The sequence below is a fragment of the Oncorhynchus masou genome, chromosome 28, assembly GCF_036934945.1.
Source record: "Oncorhynchus masou masou isolate Uvic2021 chromosome 28, UVic_Omas_1.1, whole genome shotgun sequence".
Lineage (NCBI taxonomy): Eukaryota > Metazoa > Chordata > Actinopteri > Salmoniformes > Salmonidae > Oncorhynchus > Oncorhynchus masou.
In genome coordinates, this window is record NC_088239.1 from 32,011,461 (window position 1) to 32,024,214 (window position 12,754).

At 46.8% G+C, this 12,754-nt stretch overlaps 1 protein-coding gene across 1 annotated transcript in view; it reads right to left on the reverse strand.

Annotated features, from left to right (window-relative positions):
* Positions 1 to 4,824: 4,824 nt before the first annotated feature.
* LOC135517526 (cadherin-20-like) overlaps positions 4,825 to 12,754 on the reverse strand; it is a 126,484-nt gene continuing 118,554 nt past the window's right edge. The window contains exons 8-12 of the mRNA XM_064941916.1: positions 12,536 to 12,672; positions 8,989 to 9,110; positions 8,472 to 8,589; positions 7,474 to 7,725; positions 4,825 to 7,205 (exon numbers count right to left, since the gene is read on the reverse strand). Coding sequence (XP_064797988.1) covers positions 6,676 to 7,205; positions 7,474 to 7,725; positions 8,472 to 8,589; positions 8,989 to 9,110; positions 12,536 to 12,672 — 1,159 coding nt within the window. The 3' untranslated portion in view covers positions 4,825 to 6,675. The remainder of the gene's footprint in view (positions 7,206 to 7,473; positions 7,726 to 8,471; positions 8,590 to 8,988; positions 9,111 to 12,535; positions 12,673 to 12,754) is intronic.

A 12,754-nucleotide genomic window follows, 5' to 3' on the forward strand; every position in this document is an offset into this window, starting at 1 on the left:
CAGGACAGACGGGAGATTCTGGCAGCTCAGGACAGACGGGAGACTCTGGCAGCTCACGACAGACGGGAGACTGACAGAGTTGAGCAGGTGGGAGCACCTGTAGGGAGGAGACGGAGATATAGCCTGGTGCAGGAGGCTACCACCTGGTGCGTTGAGAAGGCACCGGATAGACCGGACTGTGGAGGCACACTGGAGGTCTTGAGCACCGAGCCTGCACAACCCTATCTGGCTGGCTGGATACTCCCCGTAGCCAGGCCAGTGCAGAGAGGTGGACCGCACGGTGCTGTGCTGGCAAACCGGGGACACCATGCGTAGGGCTGGTGCCATGTACCTCGGCCCGAGGAGACGCACTGGAGACCAGATGCGCTAAGCCGGCTTCATGGCACCTGGCTCGATGCTCACTCTAGCCCGGCCAATACGAGGCGCTGCTATGTAACGCACCGGGCTATGCCTGCGCACTGGGGACACCGTGCGCCTCACGGCATAACACGGTGCCTGCCCGGTCCTCCTCTCTCCAAGGTAAGCACGGGGAGTTGGCTCAGATCTCCTACCTGACTTAGCTACACTCCCCGTGTGCCTCCCCCAATACATTTTTGGGGCTGCCTCTCGTCTCTTTTGCGCTGCCGTGCCAACTCCTCAAAATGCCGCCACTCTGCTTTGGCTGCCTCCAGCTCTTCCCTGGGGTGGTGATATTCCCCAGCCTGTGCCCAGGGTACCTTGTCGTCCAGAATCTCCTCCCATGTCCAGGAGTCTTGATATTTCAGCCGCTGCCCGTTACCATGCTGCTTGGTCCTTGGTTGCTGGGTGATTCTGTAACGGTTGTCTGTGGTGGAAGAAGGTGAGGACCAATGCAAAGTGTGGTAAGTGTTCATATTCTTTAATAGAACTCAGAACACTAAAATACAAAACCAACAAGAGAACGAAATGAAACCGAAACAGTTCTGCCTGGTACAGATACGAAACAGAAAATAATCACCCACAAATCAAGGGTGAAAACCGGCTGCCTAAGAATGGTTCTCAATCAGGGACAACGATTGACAGCTGCCTCTGCTTGAGAAACATACCAGGCCAAACACAGAAATACTAAAAACAAACATAGACAATCCACCCAACTCACGCCCTGACCATACTAAAACAAAGTCACAACAAAAGAACTAAGGTCAGAACGTGACACATGTACAGGTATATACTACCTATATTATCTTTCTAGGGTATGTGGGATGCTAGTGTCCCACCTGGCCAACATCCAGTTAGATTGCAGAGCACCAAATTCAAATACAGAAATACTCATTATAGAAATTCAGAAAACAAAACATATTTTACTTAGGTTTAAAGATGAACTTCTTGTGAATCCAACCACGGTGTCAGATTTAAAAAATGCTTTACGGCAAAAGCATACCTTACGATCATTTGAGAACATAGCCCAGCAGACAAATCATTACAAACAGTAACCAGCCAAGTAGAAGAGTTACACAAGTCAGAAATAGAGATAAAATTAATCCCTTTGATGATCTTCATAGGGTTGAACTCAGAAGACATTATTTTACTCAATAAATGTTCCTTTTGTTCGATAAAGTCTCTTTTCATCCAAAAACCTCCATTTTGTTTGCCCGTTTTCTTCAGTAATCCACAGGCTTGATCACAGTCTAAACAGGCAGACAAAAAATCGAAATTGCATCCGTAAAGTTCATAGAAACATGTGAAACAATGTTTATATTCAACCCTCAGGTTGTTTTTAGCCTAAATGATCTATAATATTTCAACCGGACAATAACGTTGTCAGTATAAAAGGTTAACAAGAAAGGCACTCTCTCGGTCGTGCGCATGAAAAAGCTCTGTGACACGGCAGGGTCCACTCATTCAGACTGCTCTTACTCCCTAATTTTTCCGAATAAAAGCCTGAAACAATTTCTAAAGACTGTTGACATCTAGTGGAAGGCATAAGAACTGCAATTTGAGTACTAAATCAATGGATACTGTAATGGCATTGAATAGAAAACTACAAAAACAAAACCATCAAAAAAACTTCCTGAATGGATTTTTCTCAGGTCTTCGCCTGCCAAATCAGTTCTGTTATACTCACAGACGCTATTTTATGAGTTTTGGAAACTTTAGAGTGTTTGCTATCCAAATCTACCAGTTATATGCATATCATATCTTCTGGGCCCGAGTAGCAGGCCGTTTAATTTGGGCATGCTTTTCATCCAAATTCTGAATGCTGCCCCTTACCCTAGAGAAGTTAACACTGGTGCACATGCATATTGATTCTGTACCGGTGCCCGTGTATATAGCCCCTGTATTGTTATTTTGCTGCTGCTCTTTAATTTAAATTCTGGTATTGAATATTGTCTCAGGGAGAAAGGTAGTAATTCAGTTTTCTGGAAAACAAGTAGGCCAGGAAACGGGAGAAAGAGAGGAGAGAGAAAGGAAAGGAAAATAGATGAAAGCAGAGGAGAGAATTGGAAGGGAGATGAGTAGAGGAGCTTGTAACTACAACCTCACAGAGACGGACGTGTTAATTTCACTCTTCTAGATAATGATCAGACAGGAACACATACAGGCCCACCTGCACAAGCCAATGCCACTGCCATAAATGACGGACTGGCAAAATCAAGAAGCACCAACCCCAAAAATGGCAGCGGGTTTTGTGAGATTGGCAGCTCTATACAAACGTTATCGGTGTGTGCTGCGTACATACCCCAAACTGAACACTGAACCAAATCCTAATCTAACACACTGACACTGATCAGACTTCATAACAAATGCTCCCAATGCTCCAGATCTCTCTTTTTTTTCAGTTTTCCTCCACTCATTTTCTCTTTGCAGGAAAGTAGCATTTAGTCATTGGGGGTATTGGGATAATACACTCCGTGCCAAGTCCAATTTGTCAGATCTGGCTTCTGCCATCTTGGACAGTTTTCTGACAGCAACTCTGGGTTCATCTATGGTTTGTTTGAAACCTGCAACAAAAATGTGTAATTTTGGAGAGGTGGCGGGCATGGGACGAAGAGGAGATGGAGGAATGGAGAGATGGAGGGAGATATAGAGGAGGGTCAGGGGACAGTTAGATATCAGTTTTACTTACCCTTCTCTGACATAACCCATAGCCTCTGATAAATGCAGTTAACACCCCACACATCTCTCTTTCTCCCACTCCCTTCCCCTGCTCCAATCTTCGACTCCTTCTTTCTATGCACTTACAGTATAAAGATAAAGTTGTCTGTCGGCAGCATTAATAATAAAAGTGCAGGACTGGTAGCTATCAGGACTAGGACTGTTTGTTGTGTTTGTTATGCAGTCATTTATCTGAATGCATAGAGGGAAAGGTTTCATTGGATTAATGCCTGATGAAAAGGTGTTCTCCTCTTACACAGCAATTACTACTTATACAGTAAGGATGCGTCCTAAATGGTAGTCTAGTATAGGGATTAGGCAGACATTTGGGTATGTAGCCTCAGTCCTTTAACTAGCAACTAGGTACAGTATGAGTCCATCCATGACACATCCATCCGTCCAGGCCTTTAAAACGTTTGGTGTTATACTGGATACACAGAGAGCACACAACACAGTTAAACGGATTGCCCAAACGGCAAAAAAACAAAGCTCCACTGTAGCTTGGAGGGATAAAGTGTGAATAACCCATCACGCTGCCCAGATCTCTCGCTCTCTGTCTGGTGCAAGTTAGTTTGCCTTGTCTCCAGTTTCAGCTGATCGAGGGAGTGAATCTATTTTGTACAGCATGTTATTAGAGGATGATTCAGTGGCCTCTGCTCTGCTGTGAGTTTACCATGGGCAGGATTAGTGAATGAAGCCAGCCGGTGTCTTATTAACTTTGCTGCAGTTTGAAACCCTCTTATGGGAGACAGAGCACCGAGGCTTAAGACATATTACCCCCGATGCCTCTGCATAACACTGGGACAGGAATGTGCGTGTCTGAGTGAAAGAGAGAGAGAGAGAGTGTGTGTGTATGTGTGTATGTGTGTGCGCATGTGTGTGCATGCATGTGTACGTGAAAGGTAGTGGCTGTAGTGATGGAGGGGTATGATGAAGGAGCCGGGAACTACAGTAAACGGTATTGGGAGGATATTAGAGACAGAGATGTTTTTTTAAATATATATATAGAGAGAGATATATATATATATAGAGAGAAACACAGACTCACAAATGCCATTACATCCAAGGTTAACTTTTTGAATATTAATGCTTTTAATTGGAATCTGTTTTATCATTACACCATTACGGCTGAAATGGATGTCCTTAGTTAGAGTTTCACCTGGGAAGCTCGTCTGTATAATTGTTGTTGTGAAAATAATGGAATGGACGCCTCCCCGAGTTGCCTGTTATGCTTTAGGCACAGGTACTGATATGAGGACAACAGGGGGAATGAGATTTTAATCAACGTTTTAAACCCAATTGCCTCCAAACAAAATAAGTCAAGCAAATGAAGTACTTTAAGAGGGAAATGCAATGAAAATGGAGTCATATGCAATAACACTGGAGAACAATTTAGCATATATGATTGCATATTTAAATAGCTGCTTTATCTTTTAAAAGGCTTACACTTCTGTCATGCTTCAGGGAAACGCCGCCTAATGTTCCTTGCAGGGGAGAGAAGTGATTTATTTTTCCCGAAGTACTCTCTCTCTCCATAGTTATTGCTAAAATACCTGAAGTACGAAAAGTAACTAAACACCTTTATTTTTTTTTGCTCTCAAAAGCGGATAATCAAAGCCACGTCGCAGACAAGTACACAGCACTTGACATTTAAAGTAATTTCCCTTTGAGATAACATCTGCAGCATTTACCATTATTGTCCATCTCCGCAAATGTCTGAAAAAAGGTGCATTGTGTGCAGTGCTCGAAAACACCAACCATTTCATTTAATCCCAGCCAACTTGGCAACTTTACTTGACGACAGCAAAAAACATTTTTTTCTTATTTTATTACCAAGTATACAACAAATATATACATTCAAATACCACATACTGTAGCATAACTGACACCACACATGTTTCAAGTCGAAGTCCGCCCAATCAAAAATGATCAAAATGTCCTCCTATTATTTCACATCATCTTTGACAAAGATGTCCCTTTGTTTATTTGGCGTCGTTTTGCTGAAGTACATTTTCTTCTTCTTTACATATGGCACTTGAAGAAGCAGATTATCAAAGTTATCAAAGCCTATGGGACGGGATGCGAGGGTTGAGATCAAGCAACAATGTATGGCAGAGTTGGACTCCACCCCTAATCATGGCTGATACCCTGATGAAATGCTTTTTACCATATCGTGCATCCCCTGGTTTTACTCATCCAGCTATGTTTATAATGATGAGTAAAACATTTACAGTAACTGGCCTTCCTTCATTTCAGATATAGATACTGTAATGTCCCTCAGTCCTGCTGTGGTATCATGGACAGTTTTTTTTCAAAACAAGTGTTTAAAGATTGTGTTTGCGTCCCAAAAGGCACCCTATTTACTATATAGTGCACTATTTTGCATAGGGTGCAATTTGGGGGACACACATTTCCTGATGAATGTATGATCATGCTTTATGCTCCTAACCAGCAGCAAAACAACAAAGGGTTCAAACTAACAAAATATGAATCGATACATTTTACAAATAATCTTAAAATCCAAATAGGATTACAGAGTTTCCATCTCCCTTACTATGTCTGCAACAAGACACTGAGAAATGCCGGGAGAAACATTGTCTTTGAAACACAGAATTGCAATTAGACGGCCATTGAAACATTTATGTCACATCAGAACTCTTGAACATATTTGAACATATTTTATGCCGAACCCACCACCTTGGGATAACATCAAACCAGTGTTTGTTTGATTCCCAAAAATAAGTTATAAGAAATATAAATACAACACATGAAAAAATAAATTAATTAATAAGAGACAGCCACATATTGAAGTTACCCTTAATGGAAAAAAATTGCAGTTCTCAAATCAAAATGGTTGCAACAATAATGACAAACAGGTCATCAAAAATGTATCTTACTCTTCCTTTTTTTTCTTGTGTCAGTGGCTCGGAATACAAAAAGCAAAGTCTTAACGGAAATGTTGTCAAAACAAACCAACAAAAAAAAGACGTCAGCATTTCAGAGTTTGTTTGTGTCCTGCGTAAGTGTGTGCAGGAAGGTAAGGCTAAGTATGTTGAGTCCCTTGTTTTCCCCTCATTCCCCTCTCTTGTGTTCATCTGAGGGGAATAGGGACCCTTTGGACCAGAGAGCCGCTGGCGCCTGTGGCTAAAGCCTGGGTCGGCCGATAGAGTTAACTAACGTGTTGCTTTGAAGCCCTTTGCTTTGAGGGCCTTGTGATTGCTAGCTGTCTGTCAGTCAGTCAGTCCAGGCTACGCTCAAGCCTCTCTTGGAGTTGGGGAAGGATGGTGATGGCAGCTACACAGCTAGGAGGAAACCCAGCTCAGGGTTGAGGCTACCCAGCTCTAAGGCTATAGAGAAGAGGCGATGCTCACTGGTGCTATTGCAAATTCTGCACTTCTACGGCGAACACACCTTTCAAATTCATTCTCTCTATTTCTATCTCTCTCTCTGTTCCTGTCTCTCTACATGTCTCCGTTTCAGCCATAGTCTCTCTATATTTCAGTCTCTTCTTCCTATAAGATGTGTGTATATAGGGGTGAGTCTCTTGTTCCTTCCTCCCCTCTACCACATGGGAGGGTTGTTTGTCTCCAGAACCCCGTACATCTCTGCCAGTTTCTTAAACCTGGGCCCCCAGTCATTGAGATAATCATACTCGTGATCAATATTGGAGCACCCAGACTGCAGCGAGCTCAGGGACTCAGCCACCGATCCCTCCCCCTCATAGGCGTAGGTCTGTAGGGAGTCGTAAGGTGGGGCGCAGGGGTCTAAATCCGCCTCCAGGAGCTTGGATAGCACATACCCCTGCACGTTGCTGTCTCCACCAACACAAACGCTCCCTGGCCAGCCCACACATGCAAGGGGAACGTAGCGTGAAAGGCTCTCGATTTCGGGCAGCATGTCCTGACGTTGCTTCCCCACGAGGTGGGCCTCGTGGGGGTTCCACATGGCAGCGATGTCGAAGGCCTCAGTGTCCTCCTCTCCGCCCCCCTCGTCATCGTAGCGGACGATGTTCTCGTGGACGTTGTCTTCCTCATCGTGCAGGTAGGGCTTCTTACGGTGGCTCCGGAGGGACAACATGAGCAAGATCATCACTAGAGGAGAGAAAAGAGACATGGTCAGATACAACATGAACCCCAAATATGGAAGATTGTTAATGGTTGCTTCAGTGAGTTCGGTGAGTTAGTGTACTATACTAAGACATTCAATATAAGCGTAGATTTGGTAAAAGAGGGTTTGTATAGAGTGGAATATGATGTTGTCGTATACAAAGACAATACAAATATACAGTAGCTTATTAAGTACGTGTAAAGCAGATCAGCAGTGGAGAAAATCACTCCAAAGAACAAGATCATGACCTACCGAGCATCACGAAGATACATGCCAGTATGGCGATGAGTGCCCCTCTGCTCAGACTAGCCGGTAGGTGGTAGGCCTCAGCATTACAGGACATAACGTTGCCCTCCACATCGCAGCTACACACACGGATAGTCAGGGTGCTGGTGCTGGTCTGGACCGGCAGCTCTCCATCTGAGATAAAGATAGGAAGGTAGTAGACTGACTGGTCCTGCTGAGACCAACCCCCACGGCGCGTCAGGATCCATGCTGTGTTGTCTTCATCAGGGACAGAGAGAGAGAGGAGCCTGGTTAGATACATATATACACTGAGTGTACAAAACATTAGGAACATGCTCTTTCCATGTCATAAACTGACCAGGTGATTCCAGGTGAAGGCTATGATCCCTTATTGATGTCACCTGTTAAATTCACATCAATCAGTATAGATGAAGAAGGGGAGACAGGTTAAAAGAAGGATTTTTAAACATTGAGACATTTGAAACATGGATGCCAGGCACACCGGTTTGAGTGTGTCAAGAACTGCAACGCTGCTGTGTTTTTCGTGCTCAACAGTTTCCCGTATGAAGAATGGTCGACCACCCAAAGGACATCCAGCCAAATTGACACAATTTGGGAAGCATTTGAGTCAATATGGGCCAGAATCCCTGTGAAATGTTTTCGACACCTTGTAGAGTCCATGTCCTGATGAATTGAGGCTGTTCTGACGGAAAAGTGGGGTGCAGCTTAACATTAGGAAGGTGTTCCTAATGTATGTACACTCAGTGTATGTTACATCATTACCAAGAGCGGTGTTTGTCAGATATATATATATATATATATATATATCTTTTTTGATACCTAAAGTGGTCCTAAAATTCAAAATCAAAATCAAACCCACACCTTAGACTCTAAAGAATTAAACACAAAAGGGAAATTATGTCAACAGAAAATGAGTGTGACAAAAAATACATGTCCAGGTAGTGATGTGGGTTTTACTGCTGTATAATAAAGCCTTTATTTACCTTGGTTGTCTCTGAGGGTGAAGTTGGGGTTGTTCGCAGCCTCTGGTGCCAGGCTGTAGTAGAAATGCTGACCTCCCAGAGGATCATCTGGGTCTATTGCTGTCACTGTCTGAATCAGCTTAGGTCACCAGACAACAAGACAACAGCCAGGGGATGGGAGAGAGAGACAGTTAGGATCGCTGACCTGAGACAAGTTGTGAGTGAAACTGTCAGATATTACATACATTCATATTATGCAGATAATTCTTTACAGTATTCCATCAATTTGAATAATTCTTCATACGATAAAATCACAGGTCTGCAAATAGTGGATATTGGTCTGCCTCTGTTCAGGTCTTGCGTGTGTATCTTTATTGTGTGTGTGTGTGTGTGCGTGTGTGTGTGTGTGTGTGTGTGTGTGTGTGTGTGTGTGTGTGTGTGTGTGTGTGTGTGTGTGTGTGTGTGTGTGTGTGTGTGTGTGTGTGTGTGTGTGTGTGTGTGTGTGTGTGTGTGTGTGTGTGTGAGTATGCCTCTGTACCTGTCCAGCCTTGGCGCTCTCACAGACGAATGCTTCAAAATAGTGTGTCAGCGATGGAGGGTTATCATTCACGTCCAGAATCTTCACAGCTACAGACACACTCCCGATCATACTGGGATTACCTGGAAGAAAACACACACACACAAGTTAGTGTACAAGACACACACACACACTAGCCGATGACGAAAGGCAGACTAGGATGAAATACTCAGAATGGTTGATTAGAATAAGATTACAATTCAGTTATTATCCAAAATGTACATTTGAATACCTTACTCAGCTGTGTAATTGGCAATGGAAGTGCTAGCAGGCAGTAACTACTTTCTCAGCTTCCATCAAACAATTGATCAATCAATAGCTTGACTTTGGCACTCTCCAGTTGAGGGTGAATGGCTCTCTGTGCTGCATGTGTGTGTATATGTGTGTAGACTCCAAGTAACAACTCTCTCCCTCCCCCTCCATTTCTCCCTGGGGCCTGCAGCTACAACACAGCCCTCCCACCACACGGGATCATTTCTATTCTTCTGCTGTCTTTTCTTGTCCCCCCCCCGATAACCAATTGAGTCATATGTGCCAATATGACCCGATTCAGGTGTGTTTTATTCGACGAAGCTGTTAATTAAAACAAAGCTCCACTCGTTCGTGTGCATTCCAAACAAACAGAAACAAAACAAGGGGACTGAAGGTGACTCTCCTGGGTCCTGAATACTCCCGCTGTCACACCCTGACCATAGTTTGCTTTGTATGTTTCTATGTTTTGTTTGGTCAGGGTTTGATCTGAGTGGGCATTCTATGTTGGATGTCTTGTTTGTCTATTTCTATGTCTGGCCTGATATGGTTCTCAATCAGAGGCAGGTGTTAGTCAGTGTCTCTGATTGGGAACCATATTTAGGTAGCCTGTTTGGTGTTGGGTTTTGTGGGTGATTGTTCCTGTCTCTGTGTTTGCACCAGATAGGGCTGTTTTGGTTTTTCACGTTTCTTGTTTTGTTAGTCTGTTCATGTGTAGTTGCTTTATTAAAGAACCATGAATAGTAACCATGCTGCGTATTGGTCCGCCTCTCCATCAACTCAAGAAAACCGTTACAGAATCACCCACCACAACAGGACCAAGTGGCGTGGTAACGGGCAGCAGCAGGAGCAGCGAAATAAAGACTTCTGGACTTGGGAAGAAATCCTCGACGGGAGAGGACCCTGGGCAAAACCAGGGGAATGTCCCCACCCCAAGGTGCAGCTGGAGAAGCGGCAACAGAAGCTGCGCGAGGAGGAATGGACATGGGAGGACGAATTGGACGGAAAACGACCCTGGGCACAGCCTGGATAATCTCGGCGCCCCAAAGAAGAGCTGGAGGCGGTGAAGGCAGAGAGGCGCTGGCATAAGGAGGCAGCATGGCGGCGTGGATGGAAGCCCGAGAGTCAGCCCCAAAAATGTATTTCTTGGGGGGGGGGGACAACGGAAGTGTGGCGAAGCCAGGTAGGAGACCTGCGCCAACTTCCTGTGCTTACCGGGGGGCGAGAGAGACCGGGCAGGCACTGTGTTATGCGGTGGAGCGCACGGTGTCCCCAGTGCGGGTGCATGCGGTACATACCAGCTCCGCTTCGGCCGGGCTAGAGTGAGCATCGAGCCAAGTGCCATGAAGCCGGCTCTACGCATCTGGTCCCCAGTGCGTCTCCTTGGGCCGGCTTACATGGCACCAGCCTTGCGCACAGTGTCCCCGGTTCGCCTGCATAGCCCAGTGCGGGCTATTCCACCTCACCGCACTGGCAGGGCGACCGGGAGCATTCAACCGGGTAAGGTTGGGCAGTCTCGGCGCTCAAGAGCTCCAGTGCGCCTGCACAGTCTGGTCTATCTGGTACCACCTCCACGCACCAGCCCTCCGGTGGCAGCCCCCTGCACCAGGCTGTCTCTCCTTTCTCATCGGCGCTGCTAGAGCCTTCCTCCTCTCCAGCGCAGCCGGAGTCTCCCGCCTGTTTGGCGCTGCCAGAGCTCCCGCCCCTCAGTCCAGAGGCGCTAGAGCCCCTCATTCCAGAGGCGCTAGAGCCCCTCATTCCAGAGGCGCCAGAGCTACTCAGTCCAGCGCTGCCAGAGACTTCCTCTCCAGCGTTGCCGGAACTTCCCGTCTGCCAAGCGCCAACAGAGTGGCCAGTCTGCCCAGCTCCATCTGAGCTACCCGTCTGCCCAGCGCCATCTGAGCTACCCGTCTGCCCAGCGCCGCCTGAGCCACACGTCTGCCCAGCGCCGCCATTGCCGCCAGTCTGCCCAACGCCGCCAGTGCCGCCAGTCTGCCCAGCGCCGCCAGTGCCGCCAGTCTGCAAGGAGCCGCCAGTGCCGCCAGTCTGCAAGGAGCCGCCAGTGCCGCCAGTCTGCAAGGAGCCGCCAGTGCCGCCAGTCTGCAAGGAGCCGCCAGTGCCGCCAGTTAGCCAGGAGCCGCCAGTTAGCCAGGAGCCGCCAGTGCCGCCAGTCATCCAGGAGCCGTCAGTGCCGCCAGTCAGCCAGGAGCCGCCAGTGCCACCAGTCAGCCAGGAGCCGCCAGTGCCGCCAGTCAACCAGGGGCCGCAAGTGACGCCAGTCAGCCAGGGGCCGCCAGTCAGCCCAGAGGCGCCAGAGCCCCTCAGCCCAGAGGCGCCGGAGCCCCTCAGCCCAGAGGCGCCGGAGCCCCTCAGCCCAGAGGCGCCAGAGCCCCTCAGCCCAGAGGCGCCAGAGCTTCCGCCCCTCTGTCCCGAGCTGCCGCCCCTCTGTCCCGAGCTGCCGCCCCTCTGTCCAGTGGGGTCATTTAGTAGGGTCGCCGTGGTTAGGAGGCCACGGAAGCGGACAATGGGGCGGACTAAGACTATGGTGAAGTGGGGGCCACGTCCAGCACCAGAGCCGCCACCGCGGACAGATGCCCTCCCAGACCCTCCCCAATAGGTTCAGGTTTTGCGGCCGGACCTGGGGTGGGGGGGGACTGTCACACCCTTACCATAGTTTGCTTTGTATGTTTCTATGTTTTGTTTGGTCAGGGTGTGATCTGAGTGGGCATTCTATGTTGGATGTCTTGTTTGTCTATTTCTATGTCTGGCCTGATATGGTTCTCAATCAGAGGCAGGTGTTAGTCATTGTCTCTGATTGGGAACCATATTTAGGTAGCCTGTTTGGTGTTGGGTTTTGTGGGTGATTGTTCCTGTCTCTGTGTTTGCACCGGGCTGTTTTGGTTTTTCACGTTTCTTGTTTTGTTAGTCTGTTCATGTGTAGTTGCTTTATTAAAGAACCATTAATAGTAACCACTATGCGTATTGGTCCGCCTCTCCATCAACTCAAGAAAACCGTTACACCCGCTGTGTACAAGTCTGTTTTATATTATCACACAATGTAATATAATAATGTGGCCTCATTCAAAATAAACCAGATATGTGTGTATGTAACATACTATATGTGGGTTCGTCCCAAATGGCACCATGTTCCCTATATAGTGCACTTCTTTTGTACTATTGTAGACAACAGGGTGTCATTTGTGTGCGTGCGCGTGTGTGTGTACGTGTGTGTGTGTGTGTGTCTGTGTGTGTGACGTACTCATCTCCATTGCAAGGACGGTGATGTTATGCCAGGATAACTCTTCTCTGTCCAGCGCCAGCACCGTCATCAACGCCCCGGAAGTGATGTCTATGTAGAAATATTTCCCCAGGTCAGTGGTCATCTCTATTGAATACCTGGTGACAGAGTGACACAATGGTAACCAATGTTGAGTAACACTTATCTGTTATTTATATACATTGCCTTCATAAAGTATTC